Here is an 18679-nt window from a genome sequence, read left to right on the forward strand (position 1 = left end):
TGATTACATCACACAGATGTACTGTATAACAGAACACACACAGTATAACAGAACACACACACACACACACACACACACACACACACACACACACACACACACACACACACACACACACACACACACACACACACACACACACACACACACACACACACACAGGCTCAGTAACAGTACAAATGAAAAATGATCAGGCCTACTGTACATCTTACTGTAGAAAGTATTGTTGAAAAAAAAAGTCTAGGTTGAAAGTGTTGCTGTTAACATATCATAATTATTTGTTTATTCTGAACTGGAATAAACTGATCGATAAAATCACACAGGTTGAAGTTTTCAACAAACATGTCTATTCTGGGTTTTGACAGTGTTGGAGGTCATGCTCAGCACTGAGTCTGTTTCTGTAATTGTTTTTGAAGTATGCCAGAGTTGAGAACCCTGGCTGCATAGGTATGTGGTGCCAAACTGGATCAGAACATCTACTGTTTTTGCAGTCAGGCAGGAGACCACTTCCTGCTGTAGATGAGCAACACAGAACTGTGTGTTTGCCTCAAAAAGCATCTTGCTTCAATCAGTTTTATTCCAGTTCATAATAAAAATGATTACTTGTATTTCAACAGCAACAGTTCAAATCTATGACAACAATACCTTGCTAACTGACTTTCTTTTCCACTGTCAAAGTACTGTTTCCTGAAGCATTCTGCCCTGTTCTAAAATAACTCCCTGGGTTTACCGTCATGCTGTGGATGTTTGGACAGGACGTGTCGTTTTATTTGTTTGTTTGTTTTGAGAGACTCATTACCAGTTTTGAAATGTACAGCGACAGAATGCACAACACGGGCTGCTGTTATAGGGACCCCATCTGCCCTGAATGACGGGTCGCTCATTACTAAGCACTTCCCCCACAAAACACATTGTGGGTGCTCCTCGTTATTTCTCAAAGTGTGTATGAAACCAAGAGAGAGAAACTCATCGCTGTATTTGCGTTTCATGACGATTGAGCTCAGTCAGAACTTGTGGCTATCTTGAGTCCATTTGGTGACAGCGGTGAGTGATGGCGAATGGGAATGATAAATCAGTGGCTGACAGCGATTCATCTGCTGCTGAACGACAGCGCTGCAGCGTGTGGGTCGCGGAGGGATCTTCAAAAAAAACTGCAAAAAAAAGAAGATCTGGTAAACCGCGAAGCACACGGGCATCTCCCACTTGCGCAGCTGCCAAATTTAGCAGAGACCGCTGCTAAACATAGAGCGCACTGAACAATGAGTGCAGTTGCACTTGGCCAAATCAATTCCAGTAATCAATTAGACAATTATACATTTACTCTGACACGTGGCGACCCACCATTAACAGATATGCGACCCATTTTGGATCGTGACCCATTACTTTAAGAAAGGCTGATCGAGACCCAAAACGTAAAAGCAGGTAACTGCATTTTCACATTGACGTACAGATGACGCTAAAGGCCGGACAGAGGCTTTGCTAAAATTGTATTATATCAGGGTTTTTTCAGCGCAAAAAAAGTATACAATTGTGGGAATTTTCACGCTTCTATACCAAATCGAACTATTTTCAACCTTGTATAGCTAGTACTGGACTAGAATTTGATGAGAGGTGCATTACGTTCTTTCAGCCAGCACTGTAGCATATCGTCGCCATGGAAACCTCTTTAGTCGCTGCAGTGCGTTTCCGTGGTGTAAACAGTATGTGCGTGTGCGTGGATTATGTTGAACATTACAGGGCCGAGAGAGATATTTTCAAGGTGTCTGGCAAATGAACACGTAAACTATAACATTGTGTTTTTGTTAGCTTGGAGTAGAGATATATTTTTCTGTTGTTGATAGTAATGTTTTTAGCACAGCGAAAAGGGCATAATCTGCTACTCACTTCACTTCAGTTAAACTCCAACCTGGCTAGCTAGCTACAGTATTAACGTTTTCGCAAGCTAACGTTACGTTTGTAGGCTAACTTGAATCTTGATAGGTAGCAACTGTGGGTAGATGGATTTCAAAGCTTAGCTTTGGTAGTTATGTTGTTGTGAGATAGCTAGCTAACGTTAGCTATTTTGGCAAACTATTTTTCGGTTTACATGTAGAGTTTTGCTTTGGCTAAGTCTGTCTCAGCTGTTTATTAGTCAGCAGCAATGAATCACTTTCATCCATCGAAAATGTCTTCATCATTCTGTCACTTGGCACAGGTCGAAACTACTCTAATATAGGAAGTGAACTTGGAAACATTACTTCTGCAATGAAGTACTGTAGCTAGCTAGTTATTTCAAGATAATAAACGACGTCTCTAAGTGCACCAGGGAACATTAGCAAGCTCGTAGGTCGTGTTATTCTAAAAAGCTAGCTAGGTAGCCAAACCAGTTGACGATGAGAGCTTTTCGTGGGAATTGAGTGCATCACTGTTTGCGATAGTAGGTGACAAGGTGGGATATTAGGTGACATCTCACCTTGTGAGATTTCAGCATAACTACAGCATTTTTTCATTATTTAAACATAGATAGAAAGCTATCAAATCAGAGAGGGAGATGATCATGCTTTTCGGATGTGCTTGGAACTAACGTTACTCAGCATCATCATCTATCACCACTGCTACCCATCAAGTTCCAAGGCAGTAACGTTAGCTAACATCAAATAAGCTTTCTCGTGGGTGGATCAGCTTTCCCCAAATCAAAGAATTCATCTTACACATTCACAGTTTGGAGCCATGACCATGACAAGGCTTTAACACTTGCGACAGCTGTTCCAAAAAGGAGACTAAAAACACAGATGTTCGTCAGCAAAATGACTTTGAACCAGTCCAGCCTGTTTGGTCAGGTAGACGATCTGCAAGATTTAACATTCATCGAAAGACCTATACGCAGGAGTCTAAAGGTATTTGACAAGAAAGTGCATAGCTAACGTTATGTTTGAAATATTGATCTTCTACTATTTGTTCACTATATTCCGCGTGATGTTTTGTATACCTTTTTCTCTGAAAATTGTCTTTGTAGAAATGTAATTGAAATAATTTCATACATCACTAAAAACAGGTTTATAGGCTATGATTAGATATTCTGATATCAAACCTTAGGTTTGTTAATGTTACGAATAGTCTATATGAAAATGTATATGTAGCTATGTTGACTATGCTTATTGTCACCTTCATCTGTCATTTGTATTTTCCTTTTCTTTTTAGTTATGGTTCTGCTTTATTACAGCAGAACATAGGCACCTGCCTACACTTAGCCATTATCATAACTTTTAGTTCCTTGCACAAATAGTCAATGGAACATGCTATCGCACTGTAGCCTGGCGACACGGCAGCGACAGTTATCATTTCAGCATCAGTGCAGGCTACCCCTGTGAAATCGCTACTTGCACGAACCAAAGCCGCGTTCAAAACAAGTGGGAACTCGGAAATCGCAGACTGCCGACGTCAATGCGTTCGAGACAATTGGGAACTCGGGGGGAGCTCCGACTGGGAAAATCGTTTTGAACGGTCATCCTACTTGGAATTTCAAGTCAGGAACTCTGGCCGCTTTCTAGATGTTCGACTTTCTGACCTGAAGATCACTGACTTTATGATTTGACCTAGTTTTTTTTCACAAGGTCCCAGTTGTGTTGAATGGTGCTTTCCGAATTCCCAGTTGCTTTGAATGCAGCAGAAATCACTACAAGAACCGACTATGTAATGGGGTTGCCCACACGTTTGCTTTCTCCTGTGACGCAGCTTCTGTCAGCTGTTTGCATCACTGGCTCTCTTTCTCCCCCTCACTTGCCCGCTCCTCCACTGCGGACAGTATCTGCAGAACAGTTGAGGATTTCCTCTCTGTCAAAAATAGTCACCCTCCTCTATGCTGTAGTTCAGGGGTTGGCAAGAGGCTGCCCGCAAGCATTTTTATGTTATTTTAAATTCTCCCTGCTGTAGTTTGTGGATCCTCTTGGTGCAAATGTGATATTAAAACATGGACAACCTTAGGGAATGCATACAGGGTTAGAGTCCCATCTTTCTCCTCTTCCTCTCTTTAAATACTTGTTAGGCTGACAGTGAGGTAGTGAGGAAAGGGTTAGTCTACTTTAACTATCTTATCCTGTATGCATGGCTGCTGCTTCAGAGGTGGGCGTGTGTTTTCTGTGCTCCGCTTTCTATTTTTCTGTGTCGAGGAGGATCCAGAGTGAGGCGGCTCAGATAATGAGAGAAGCTTCAACGTAAGAGACTACGCACACACACACCCACACTCCCCCTGGTCCCCCACGCACACTCTCCTACGCAAGCAAACAGGGACAGAGAGAAATAACTGCAGTCAGTCTGTCGTGCATCACTGCAACCCCCTTACATATGACTTGCTGAGTCAATTTAGAACCGTGATCAGAATCCTGTCCAGCCCTCACCACATCAACCCAGAATTTGCCCCCCTCCTCCCCCACTCAAGTCTGGGTAAACAGGCCATTACTAGTACAATAGGATGCCCAGTCACAGTGGTAGAGCCAGTGAAGCCACAGACGCAGACAGAATGTAGTTAACCTTCCCTCCCACACACACACACACATTCACATAATGGAGTCCCTTTGCACACAATGGTTGAATCAACATTGTTTCCACGTCATTTCAATGAAATGACATTGAACCAATGTGGAATAAAGGTTGAATTGACGTTCGTGCCTAGTAGGTGAGCATCCTCATAAGTTACTTAGTTATCGATTTGAGCGGCAGTACAGTGGTTTTGTAGATGGCGATGTGTCCTTTATAAAGTTGTCCAATGTCTGTTTTTATTTGGCTTGAACTGATTAATCTCTCGTTATCTTCTGTCTGCTGTTCTACTTTCAGACTGCTGAGGAGATAGAGAAGCTGACCGTGGACGAGGATTTGAATGACATTGAGCGGGCGGTCTACCTCCTCAGGTAAAGGGGAATGGAGGGCTATTGTAAGAGACCACAGTCATTTTTAATCACAGTCTCTAGACCCTTATGAAAATGTTTTGAAATGATTGAATAGGTGTAGCCGAAGTAATGCGGGCAGAGGGCAAGGTGGAGCTATTATCTGATGTCTGCAATAAACATTAGCTCAGGGGTTTCGTTCAATTTAGCTTCCGACTAACCGACCCTCATTAACCGGTCAACAAATGGTTAAATGTTTACCAACAGAAAATACTCTGCAGGTGTACAAAGAACGGACATTTTTCATTAAGAGTTTCATCAAAACAAGCAACTACAGCAAGCCTGTTGCCTTAGTCAAAAGGCTATAGCCTATATATGAACATGCAACTGCTGTAAACATTTGCCAAAATGCAATTTGCGTGAAATCACAGTTGTAAATCACAGTCCTTGTCTCATCCCAGGATTTACAGAATTACTGGCTTGGTACACAAGGGGGAGCCCATTGGTCGTCTATTACCAGAATGCTAACAAAATTAGCACAAGTAATGGTGAATTTCCATGGACACGGCAAGAACAGATTATTAAAAAAATGCAAGGAAATCAAAAGATAACTCATCCAAAGGACTTTGACTTTTCAAATGCTGCAGAAAGTTAACACATTAGGATGCCACTTCACTTTATTAATTCAGCTACTTACTTAGATAACTAGCAAGATTAAATTAGAGGTCGTGTTAACGCAGAATTCATGGATTTTGACGCAGGGAAAAAGTATAAAACGCCTAAGAAATATCTTGCTGCTTTTTTTTAATGCAGATCTAAAATGCTTCTTATTGTAATTTCTGCTCGGCATCAGAGAAATGTTGTGCTTCAGTTGCACTTCTCCATTCAGATGAGAATTTACAAATGGGCATTCTATCAACACCACTCTGACTTTTCCCCTGAACTTTTCTTGGTGCAGCCAGTCTACTTTTCTCCAGGTAAAATGCAAAATTAACTTCAAGCGAAACATTAGGAAATGTAGCTGGCTACATTCTTTCTATGATAAATATTTGAAATATGATAGCCATGCACCGTCTTTGCAAAAAATACCTTGCTTTTTCATTGTAAGATTTCTAGCGTTGCACTTCTGTTGTCATCTGATGAAAATGAAGCTTTTTTTTGCTGAATTTGTTGCATTAATGTGTAGTTGCATGTCCCTGGTCACTCTATTGAAGCAAAAAAAAACACTGTTCACTTTCAATATAAAATGCGACCCTAGTCAATACACAGCTGGACTCACCTTCTCCCACTTTCTCCTGTTGTGCTATTTACAAACAAACACTTGACTGGATCAACTGTTCTGGGGAACTATGGTAAGCTTCATAATGTGACAGGTGAAATGAAGAACACTATCAGCTTTTTCTCCAAACGTATTGCACAACTTGACTGCAGGTATTTACTGTAATTAGTAGCCACAAATATGAACATTTATTGAAGAAATTCAAATAAATAGTTTCAATGGTATTGAAATACGATCCCGTGGCTATTGCCAAATACCACAGTATACACCGCCCAAGCCTACTAAACAGCACACCTTAAGCATGCATTTCCATAAGTGACAGAGACTCTTAGAAAGAGGGGGATTATAAAAGCAACAACTATGATGGGTTGCTAATATGACTAGGATTGTGCCTTTGGCTTCTGGACAATGAAAGAAAGTTAATATGAAAACCAATAGAACAGGAGAGAAATGCTGGTTAATGGCAAGAGGTCTCTGTAAAATATTTGCCTCCACGTTTCTATGGTTGGATTTTGGCTAGGCTACTTTGAAGCAAGGGAAGACATTCATCATTATTTGAAGTAAAGTAAAATGTTCAGGTTTCAAACAATTATACTGCCTCAAGTTCACATTGCGAAGTGGTGGGTGACTCGCTGATAGCATGCCTACCGTTGACTATATAGCCTATGCACTCAAATGGCGACTGGGAGTAGCACTTTAATTACGAGTTAGTATTTGTATTTCTCAATCTCATCTCTTTTTAATCGTAGCCATCAAAACAGTTTTTAACACTCGATTACATTTGGAATTGTTATTTCCGCTCAATGACTGGGCTTATGAAAGCACATTTCACTCTAGTACCAGCTTTTAGAGGAGCTGCTGTCTGACAAGTGATGGGCCATTCCACTCCTCAAACTAGGCTCTGTATGCTGTGCATATGTGATAAGATACATGACGACTAACAAAAATACACACATGCCAATTTACTTCCTCTAAATTATGCAAATGATTCTATAGACCGATAGCAGGACCGGTCAAATTTATTTTCGCCAACTAACCAATTAACGGTTAACCGTTAACATCACTACCATGAACCCATTTTTATATCTCTCGCGACCCCATTTTCTAATCAGGTCTCAACACCTACAGTTGAATTCAGAAGTTTACATACACCTTAGCCAAATACATTTAAACTCAGTTTTTCACAATTCCTGACATTTAATCCTAGTTAAAATTCCCTGTTTTAGCTCAGTTAGGATCACCACTTTATTTTAAGAATGTGAAATGTCAGAATAATAGTAGAGAGAATGATTAAATAATCTTTTATTTCTTTCATCACATTCCCAGTGGATCAGAAGTTTACATACACTCAATTAGTATTTGGTACCATTGCCTTTAAATTGTTTAACTTTGGTCAATCATTTCGGGTAGCCTTCCACAAGCTTACCACAATAAGTTTGGTGAATTTTGGCCCATTCCTCCTGTTGAGCTGGTGTAACTGAGTCAGGTTTGTAGGCCTTTCAGTTCTGCCCACAAATGTTCTATGGGTTTGAAGTCAGGGCTTTGTGATGGCCACTCCAACACCGTGACTTTTTTTTACTTAAGCCATTTTGCCACAACTTTGGAAGTACGCTTGGGGTCATTGTCCATTTGGAAGACCCATTTGCGACCAAGCTTTAACTTCCTGACTGATGTCTTGAGATGTTGCTTCAATATATCCACATAATTTTCCCGCCTCATGATGCCATCTATTTTGTGAAGTGCACCAGTCCCTCCTGCTACGAAGCACCCCCACAACACGATGTTGCCGCAACCGTGCTTCGCGGTTGGAATGGTGTTCTTCGGCTTGAAAGCCTCCCCCTTTTCCTCCAAACATAACGATGGTCATTATGGCCAAACAGTTCTATTTTTGTTTCATCAGACCAGAGGACATTTCTCCAAAAAGTACGATCTTTGACCCCATGTGCAGTTGAAATCCGTAGTCTGGCTTTTTTATGGTGGTTTTGGAGCAGTGGCTTCTTCCTTGCTGACCGGCCTTTCAGGTTATGTTGCTATAGGACTCGCTTTACTGTGGATATAGATACTTTTGTACCTGTTTCCTCCAGCATCATCACAAGGTCCTTTGCTGTTGTTCTGGGATTGATTTGCACTTTTTGCACCAAAGTACATTCATCTCTAGGAGACAGAACGCGTCTCCTTCCTGAGCAGTGTGTCGGATGCGTGGTCCGATGGTGTTTATACTTGCGTACTATTGTTTGTACAGATGAACGTGGAACCTTCAGGCGTTTGGAAATTGCTCCCAAACCTCTTCTGTTCTGAGGTCTTGGCTGATTTCTTTTGATTTTCCCATGATGTCAAGCAAAGAGGCACTGAGTTTGAAGGTAGGCCTTGAAATACATCCACAGGTACACCTTCAATTGACTCAAATTATGTCAATTAGCCTATCAGTAGCTTCTAACGCCATGACATAATTTTCTGGAATTTTCCAAGCTGTTTAAAGGCACAGTCAATTTAGTGTATGTAAACTTCTGACCCACTGGAATTTTGACAGTGAATTATATGTATAATAATCTGTCTGTAAACAATTGTTGGAAAAATTACTTGTGTCATGCCCAAAGTAGATGTCCTAAACGACTTGCCAAAACTATAGTTTGTTAACAAGAAATTTGTGGAGTGGTTGAAAAACAAGTTTTAATGACTCCAACCTAAGTGTATGTAAATCCCTGACTGGACATCTTGGCTACAACTTAGTTGCCAAATGAGTCGCATGGAGAAGTCTTATTTGTTTGGAAAATGTGGGAGTTTACAAACCATTGAACATTGTCTGTCATTACATATTGATTGTGTGTCGAGGGGTCCATCTCTGCCGCTGCAGACCCAACATTCGAATCTGCATTCTCCTAACATAACAACACACTTGAGTCAACTGTGGAAAGTTCTGGAGCAAGAAGCTAGCTTGTCGCTTCTTGAGTTCTCAGGGAATGTGTGGAGATCACTGTGCGATGCTAAGTTAGCCGTCTGCTAGGCCTGCATGTCTCCCCTTCTAATGACCTTTATTTATTTGGAGCTCTGAGTAAGACATTGGATTTATAGGGGATCAAGCAGCATAGCTGTGAGAAATCCTATTGTATTTGTTGGCGTTGGTTATTATTATTGTTCTTCCGTAAGGGGAAATTCAATGGTAAGGTCAATCTGAGCATGAAAAAACTAAATAGCTAATATCCTAATTAAACTACTTTTATATTTAATTGAATGTGTGTATTTTGAAGTACAGACTATAGTCGGCCTTTATATTTTCCAAATGTTGTGTTATTGTTAATACAAGGTAAGATACAAAGTCTCAAAGTAAGGTTTTTCAGTCAACCATATTTAATAGCTTTTGGCAATGGCTCACAGAACTTGTTTTGGTACTTAACCTGTCCTCCTGTGTTTCTGACAAAGTCAGAAGGTTAATGAAACAATATCAAACACATTTTAATCCATTGAGTGCTAGTATAGAATTTTACAATCTAGTAAAGATAGAACGCTCATTTGGACAGGCTGTGTCACAACCTTAACATTTTTGAAAAAGGTTATTGTAGATGCATTTAGAGTATGAATGTATTCAAATTTTCTATGCAAAGCTAACTTTCATCAAGGGCTGAGGGAATGTGTAATTGGTTGCCTTTCTATCTTTGTCAGTCCTCCTACTAAGTGTAACGGATGTGACTGTTACATACGCTTCATAAAATGATTATGGACTCACTAGTCAGCATCACTACATAACACGATCATAATAACATGTTCATGCACTTCCTACTGTTTCCGAAGTGTGTTTATGTTAGTAAGCTAGCTGGCTATCTGTGTGAGTGATCTGTTACAGGTGTACGCACGTTCTCTTATGAACTGTAATGATGCGTTGTTCTGCTGACCGGAGCATTACATGTGATCACATCACATGGCATAATAAAGGTCTTAAATTCATAAACATAATTAAGGTCTTAACTTTCACCGGTCATGAAAGGTACCCCCCAGTGACAATATTGTTCAGTGTCTGTGTGGCACTTGAGAAATGCAGCTGTCAATCCTGAGGTGATTTACGATCTGACAAGAAATTGACGAAAGTGCGAACTCTGTGCCATTGGTAGGTTATAAAACTTTTTTTTACCCTTTCACATAATTACAATGAAAAATAGTTTAACCCTTCATAGGGAATACATTAACATAGTGAAGTATGTCAAGATATAGTAGAGATGAATGAGGAATAAGTGCAGCTAGCTTAAATATGGAAATTAAAGTATTTAACATAAATTAAAGTATCAATTTGATGTATTTAATACCATTCCACTTATTCCGTTCCTGTGGAGTATATACTGTACAGTGCATTCGGAAAGTATTCAGACCCCTTCCCTCTTTCCACATTGTGTTACGTTACAACCTTATTCTAAAATAGATTAAAACAAGAATACATCCTCATCAATCTACACACAATACTCCATAATGACAAAGCAAAACAGGTTTTTAGAAATGTTTGCAAATGTATAATAAAAAAAACAACAGATGCCTTATTTACATAAGTTTTCAAAACCTTTTGTCATGAGACTCGATATTGAGCTCAGGTGCATCCTGTTTCTATTGATCATCCTTGACATGTTGATTGCAATCCACCAGTGGTAAATTCAATTGATTGGACATGATTTGGAAAGGCACATGCTTGTGACTTGTTTCAGGAAACTAGGTGTATGTCGCATGTGTTTTGGCAGAAATGCCTTCTGGAACATTCCACTAACGGTCCCCAAACGTAGCTGCTGCTCACTCCGTCTGCTCGAAAATTGATAAATGTTTAAAAGTAAGGCCCGCGTCCATAGAGACACATAACAGCTTTACTGGTAGTACCGCTTCTACCAGGGGTACTACACATGCACCTGTTGATGACACGGGTTGTTCTGCTTCCACGAGCTCATCCACTGCTAGCATCAGTAATTCTACATTTGTTGTTATCCAAGCCTACATGGACACTGACAGTTGTGAATCTGATGCAGCCGAAGAGCTACTGCCCCCTTACCCGGGAAAGCACCGAACTACATTGATTTGGGGTTCACTTATATTGGGAGTAGTGCCTTTCCACATAGTACTTTTGCACATATGGACATATACAATGTCATAACTCAATGAAACCTTCCCTCTTGCGCAGACATTTAAAAACAAAACATGACCATTTAGAAAAATAAGCCACTGGAGTTTTTTGAGTGAGAATAAAGACAGTTTTCGAGTAGTAAGACATGTATAAAAGCAACAGATACCATTAATGAGAAGGGGCTAGAAGCGTCTTATATGGTGAGCTCCCGAGTGGCGAGGACAGACAAGCCCCATACTATTGTGGAGGACTTAATTCTTCCTGCACCGCGGATATGACTATACAGACAATGCCTTCATCAAACAAGACTGTTTCACGACTCATCAGTGACATGGCAGGAGATGTTTTGAAGCAATTACTCCTTTTCATACAAGCCAGTGAATTATATGCGTTACAGCTGGATGAGTCAACAGACGTGGCGGGCCTGGTACATGTTTATGGGGGGTCAGTTAACTTCTTGAAACTCCCCATCCCGGATCCGGGATCGTGACTAAAGCCTCAGGCTCATTAGCATAACGCAACGTTAACGATTTCTGAAAATCGCAAATAAAATTAAAATAATGCGTTTGCTCTCAAGCTTAGCCTTTTCTTAACAACACTGTCATCTCAGATTTTCAAAATATGCTTTTGAACCATAGAAATTGACTAATTTGTGTAAGAGTATGCAAAGCTAGCATAGCATTTTGTGTAGCATGTAGCACGCAACATTTTCACAAAAGCCAGATAACCAAATAAATAAAATCATTAACTTTGAAGAGCTTCGGATGTTTTCAATGAGGAGACTCTCAGTTACATAGCAAATGTGCAGTATTTCAAAAAAATATTATTTGTGTAGGACAAATCGCTCCGTTTTGTTCACGTTTGGCTATGAAAAAACCCTGTATACAGTTATAGCCTGAAGCTCATTAGCATAATGTAACGTTAACGATTTCTGAAAATCGCAAATAAAATGAAAATAATGCATCTGCTCTCAAGCTTAGCCTTTTCTTAACAACACTGTCATCTCAGATTTTCAAAATATGCTTTTGAACCATAGAAATTGACTAATTCGTGTAAGAGTATGCAAAGCTAGCAATGCATTTTGAATAACATGTAGCACGCAACATTTTCACAAAAACCAGATAACCAAATAAATAAAATCATTTACCTTTGAAGAGCTTCTGATGTTTTCAATGAGGAGACTCTCAGTTACACACCAAATGCGCAGTGTTTCCTGAAAGCGTCTGTGTGTAGGAGAAATCGTTCCGTTTTCTACATTGCGCCTGGCTACTGAAACGAACCGAAAATGCAGTCACCTACAACGTAAAACTTTTTCCGGATTAACTACATAATATCGACCGAAACATGGCAAACGTTGTTTGGAATCAGTCCTCAAGGTGTTTTTTCACATATCTCTTCATTGACATGCAGTTCGTGGAAGCTTGCTTTACTCTCTGTATTGTTTGGAAAAATACTGGCAGGTGACTTTTGCGCACCAATTTCGGCGCAGGACACCGGGCGGACACGTGGTAAATGTGGTCTCTTATGGTCAATCTTCCAATGATCTGCCTACAAATACGTCACAATGCTGCAGACACCTTGGGGAAACGACAGAAAGGGCAGACTCATTCCTCTTGCGTTCACAGCCATATAAGGAGATCATGACAAACAGAGCCTCAAAAATCCTTGTCATTTCCTGGATGCCATCTCATCTTGGTTTTGCCTGAAGCTCACGTTAAAGGGCACGCACAGAGAAGATCTTTGTATTTCTGGACACGTCAGAGTGTTTTCTTTCGAACAGTAGCAATTATATGCATAGTCGAGCATCTTTTTGTGACAAAATATCTTGTTTAAAACGGCAACGTTTTTCATCCAAAAATGAAATTGCGCCCCTAGAGTTCCAACAGGTTAAGGGAAACATCCTCTTCTGCAAAACACTAGAAACCAGGACAACATGAGGATATTTGTAAAGTACTGGACAGCTTGTGACATCAAATGGACATTGGTGGTCAAGATGTGTTGGTATCTGCACTGATGGTGCAAAGCCATGACAGAGAGACATAGTGGAGTGGTCACGTGCGTGCAAGCAGTTTCTCCCGATGGCACTTTTGGTACACTGCAGCATCCACCGAGAGGCTCTTGCTGCCAAGGGAATGCCTGACAACTTGAAAGACGTTTTGGACACAATAGTGAATATGGTTAACTTTGTTAAAGCAAGGCCCATGAACTCTTGTGTATTTTCTGCACTATCTAATGATATGGGCAGCGACCATGTAACGCTTTTATAACATACAGAAGTGCGCTGGTTATCAAGGGGCAAAGTATTGACACGTTTTTTTAAATTGAGAGACGGTCTTAAAGTTTTCTTTACTGACCATCATTTTCACTTGTCTGATCACTTGCATGATGACAATTTTCTCACACGACTTCCTATCTGGGTGATGTTTTTCCTCGCCTGAATGATCTGAATCTAGGATTACAGGCACTCTCCGTAACTATATTCAATGTGCGGGACAAAATTGAGGCTATGATTAAGAAGTTGGAGCTTTTTTCTGCCTGCAATAATAAAGACAACACACAGGTCTTTCCATCATTATATTATTTTTTTTGTGCAAATGAACTCAAGCTTATGGACAATGTCAAATGTGATATAGCGAAGCGCCTGAGTGAGCTGGGTGCACAATTACTCAGGTAGTTTCCTGAAACGGATGACACAAAAAAATGGATTTGTGATCCCTTTCATGCCTTGCCTCCAGTTCACTTACTGATATCTGAACAAGAGAGCCTCATTGAAATTACAACAAGCGGTTCTGTGAAAATTGAATTTAATCAGATTTCTGGATAGGGCTGCTCTCAGAGTTTCTTTCCTTGGCAAATCGTGCTGTTAAGACACTGATACCCTTCGCAACCACGTACACTACTGTTCAAAAGTTTGGGGTCACTTAGAAATGTCCTTGTTTTTTGTCCATATTTTATCCATTAAAATAACATCAAATTGATGAGAAATACAGTGGAGACATTGTTAATGTGTTAAATGACTATTGTAGCTGGAAATGGCAGAATCTTTATGGGATATCTACATAGGCGTACAGAGAGCCATTATCAGCAACCATCACTCCTGTGTTCCAATGGCACGTTATGTTAGCTAATCCAAGTTTAGCATTTAAAAGGCTAATTGATCATTAGGAAACCCTTTTGCAATTATGTTAACACAGCTGAAAACATTTGTTCTGATTAAAGAAGCAATAAAACTTGCCTTCTTTAGACTAGTTGAGTATCTGGAGCATCAGCATTTGTGGGGTAGTTTACAGGCTCAAAATGGCCAGAAACAAAGACCTTTCTTCTGAAACTTGTCAGTCTATGCTTGTTCTGAGAAATGAAGGCTATTCCATGCGAGAACTTGAATAGCTCCTACAATGCTGTGTACTACTCCCTTCACAGAACAGAGCAAACTGGCCCTAACCAGAATAGAAAGAGGAGTGGGAGGCCCCGGTGCACAACTGGGCAAGAGGACATTAGAGTATCTAGTTTGAGAAACAGATTCCTCACAAGTCCTTAACTGGCAGCTTCATTAAATAGTTACGCAAAGCATCTGTTTGAACTCGTTATCAGTATAAAAGACACCTGTCCACAACCTCAAACAGTCACACTCCAAACTCCACTATGGCCAAGACCAAAGAGCTGTCAAAGGACACCAGAAACAAAATTGTAGACCTGCACCAGGCTGGGAAGACTGCATCTGCAATAGGTAAGCAGCTTGGTTTGAAGAAATCAACTGTGGGAGCAATTATTAGGAAATGGAAGACATACAAGACCACTGATAATCTTCCTCGATCTGGGGCTCCATGCAAGATCTCACCCTGTGAAGTCAAAATGATCACAAGAACGGTGAGCAAAAATCCCAGAACCACACAGGGGGACCTAGTGAATGACCTGCAGAGAGCTGGGACCAAATTAACAAAGCCTACAGTCAGCAAGGGCATTGAAGATGAAACGTAGATGGGTCTTTCAGCATGACAATGATCCCAAACACACCACCCGGGCAACGAAGGAGTGGCTTCGTAAGAAGCATTTCAAGGTCCTGGAGTGGCCTAGCCAGTCTCCAGATCTCAACCCCATAGAAAATCTTTGGAGGGAGTTGAAAGTCCGTGTTGCCCAGCAACAGCCCCAAAACATCACTGCTCTAGAGGAGATCCGCATGGAGGAATGGGCCAAAATACCAGCAACAGTGTGTGAAAACCTTGTGAAGACTTACAGAAAACGTTTGACCTCTGTCATTGCCAACAAAGGGTATATAACAAAGTATTGAGAAACTTTTGTTATTGACCAAATACTTATTTTCCACCATATTTTGCAAATAAATTCATTTACAAATCCTACAATGTGATTTTTCTGGATTTTTTTTTTCTCATTTTGTCTGTCATAGTTGAAGTGTACCTATGATGAAAATCTTTTTAAGTGGGAGAACTTGCACAATTGGTGGCTGACTAAATACGTTTTTGCCCCACTGTATATACTTTGGATTTTGCTTACTTTGATCTTCTCCCTGTTTACAAATATCTTGGCATCTAGATATGAGTTAGTTAAGAAGCTGAGAAAAAAATGCTACTTCTATATCAATAGGTCATACCTCTCACCAAATAGTAGAAAGTAGATCATTTAGTCGACGTTCCTACCGTTCTTAAACTATGGCGACATCGTAAATATGAATACAGCTGCCACTTCATTAAAGCTGTTGGATGCAGTTTATCCTAGCACACTGTGCTTTATTACGGATAACAGGTTTACTACACGTCACTGCATTCTCTAACAGTAAGTTGGTTAACCCTCTTTGATGTCACGTGGGTCGATACATTACTTTCTTTTAATTTAGAAAGCTATTTAACAAAAACTCGCTGTGCCTAACATCCCCTTTAGACATGCGAGCTACCATACCTGGTCGCCAGGGATGGCTTACTCTAGGAATTCATTTGGGCTCTGCAGAGTTAGGTAAAACAACAGCCTTTAGTTTTTTTGCATCTTATTTGTGGAATGATCTCAAATTCTGTATAAATGTCCCTTCACTAAGCTCCGCCCCCCCATGATTAGTGTTGCAACCTCATTCAACGTTTTCCTGGGAAGCCCAATTCCCCATGCAACTACTGGCTAAAACCCTCACAATGATCTCAAACGGTTTCTAATAGACAATTAAATTTAACACAGACAAACCTTTGCTAATCAGGAAACTCTTTGGGTATGTTGTGGTGGACTGTCATTACAATTGCTTCATGGGAACCTGGTAAAATTGTTTTAATTGTGACTAATCATTGAATGACTCTGAATTCACTGTCAATATGCAGTCAAAGCTATAACCACTAACCAGCTGAGCTAGCAAACAATGTAACAAAAATATAATTTCAGTTTAGAACAAATACTCTATCAATACGCTCTGCATTTCAGGAATCACATTAGTACTCCTGGTTCACTGTTAAATTATTTAGCTCTCATGCTAGAAATGGTTGGAGATCCCTGTATTAGTGCCTCTAGGACAATTCAGACTGCTGATTCAATACCTTTTTACGAAAGAATGTGTTTTTTTCCCCTTCATCTTTTTTGTTGTTGTAATTCTGTTGCATTTTGTATAGTTTGTATTTATTGTGTGTATCTTTGTTACAGGGCTAATTTGTAAAATAAACCTTCGTCTCAACATGACTCCCTGTCAAAATAAAGGCTAAATAAATAAAATACCCATGAGATTGTAAGGCGTAGCAGTATGCAACCTTGCATGATGTTAAAGGGCCATGGGCCACACCTCCTTATACAATGGCATGCCAATTGGCTACATGGTGGCGCTATAACATATGATTAAGTTTGGAAAGCTCACGCCCCTTTCCCTTGAAACAAGTCAAGGAATTCAGAACATACTGTAGGTCCCTCTCCTCACAAGGAACAAAATTGCCTCAAAGACCCATAAGGGCTGCCATAATGGACACACAACACATAAAATGCTACTCCTCTGGCTCCAAATGACTAATCTACACAACTTGATACAGTGCCTTGCGAAAGTATTCGGCCCCCTTGAACTTTGCGACCTTTTGCCACATTTCAGGCTTCAAACATAAAGATATAAAACTGTATTTTTTTGTGAAGAATCAACAACAAGTGGGACACAATCATGAAGTGGAATGACATTTATTGGATATTTCAAAAGTTTTTAACAAATCAAAAACTGAAAAATTGGGCGTGCAAAATTATTCAGCCCCTTTACTTTCAGTGCAGCAAACTCTCTCCAGAAGTTCAGTGAGGATCTCTGAATGATCCAATGTAGACCTAAATGACTAATGATGATAAATACAATCCACCTGTGTGTAATCAAGTCTCCGTATAAATGCACCTGCACTGCGATAGTCTCAGAGGTTCGTTAAAAGCGCAGAGAGCATCATGAAGAACAAGGAAAACACCAGGCAGGCCCGAGATACTGTTGTGAAGAAGTTTAAAGCCGGATTTGGATACAAAAAGATTTCCCAAGCTTTAAACATCCCAAGGAGCACTGTGCAAGCGATAATATTGAAATGGAAGGAGTATCAGACCACTGCAAATCTACCAAGATCTGGCCGTCCCTCTAAACTTTCAGCTCATACAAGGAGAAGACTGATCAGAGATGCAGCCAAGAGGCCCATGATCACTCTGGATGAACTGCAGAGATCTACAGCTGAGGTGGGAGACTCTGTCCATAGGACAACAATCAGTTGTATATTGCACAAATCTGGCCTTTATGGAAGACTGGCAAGAAGAAAGCCATTTCTTAAAGATATCCATAAAAAGTGTTGTTTAAAGTTTGCCACAAGCCACCTGGGAGACACACCAAACATGTGGAAGAAGGTGCTCTGGTCAGATGAAACCAAAATTGAACTTTTTGGCAACAATGCAAAACGTTATGTTTGGCGTAAAAGAAACACAGCTCATCACACTGAACACACCATCCCCACTGTCAAACATGGGGGTGGCAGCATCATGGTTTGGGCCTGCTTTTCTTCAGCAGGGACAGGGAAGATGGTTAAAATTGATGGGAAGATGGATGGAGCCAAATACAGGACCATTCTGGAAGAAAACCTGATGGAGTCTGCAAAAGACCTGAGACTGGGACGGAGAATTGTCTTCCAACAAGACAATGATCCAAAACATAAAGCAAAATCTACAATTGAATGGTTCAAAAATAAACATATCCAGGTGTTAGAATGGCCAAGTCAAAGTCCAGACCTGAATCCAATCGAGAATCTGTGGAAAGAACTGAAAACTGCTGTTCACAAATGCTCTCCATCCAACCTCACTGAGCTCGAGCTGTTTTGCAAGGAGGAATGGGAAAAAATTTCAGTCTCTCGATGTGCAAAACTGATAGAGACATACCCCAAGCGACTTACAGCTGTAATCGCAGCAAAAAGTGGCGCTACAAAGTATTAACCTAAGGGGGCTGAATAATTTTGC

The 18679-nt window shown here is 40.4% G+C and overlaps 1 protein-coding gene across 5 annotated transcripts in view; it reads left to right on the forward strand.

Moving 5' to 3' along the window:
* The first annotated feature begins 1674 nt into the window (after window positions 1-1674).
* The window catches only part of ppp4r4 (protein phosphatase 4, regulatory subunit 4), a 130244-nt gene continuing 113239 nt past the window's right edge, over window positions 1675-18679 (forward strand). For 3 of the 5 annotated variants that reach the window (XM_064925036.1, XM_064925039.1, XM_064925040.1), the window contains exons 1-2: window positions 1675-2876; window positions 4813-4886. In XM_064925036.1, the coding sequence (XP_064781108.1) occupies window positions 2772-2876; window positions 4813-4886 (179 nt within the window). In that variant the 5' untranslated portion in view covers window positions 1675-2771. The remainder of the gene's footprint in view (window positions 2877-4812; window positions 4887-18679) is intronic. The other 2 variants (XM_064925038.1, XM_064925037.1) reach the window with 2 other exon arrangements.

This window comes from Oncorhynchus masou, chromosome 19 (genome assembly GCF_036934945.1).
Source record: "Oncorhynchus masou masou isolate Uvic2021 chromosome 19, UVic_Omas_1.1, whole genome shotgun sequence".
Taxonomy (NCBI): Eukaryota; Metazoa; Chordata; class Actinopteri; order Salmoniformes; family Salmonidae; genus Oncorhynchus; species Oncorhynchus masou.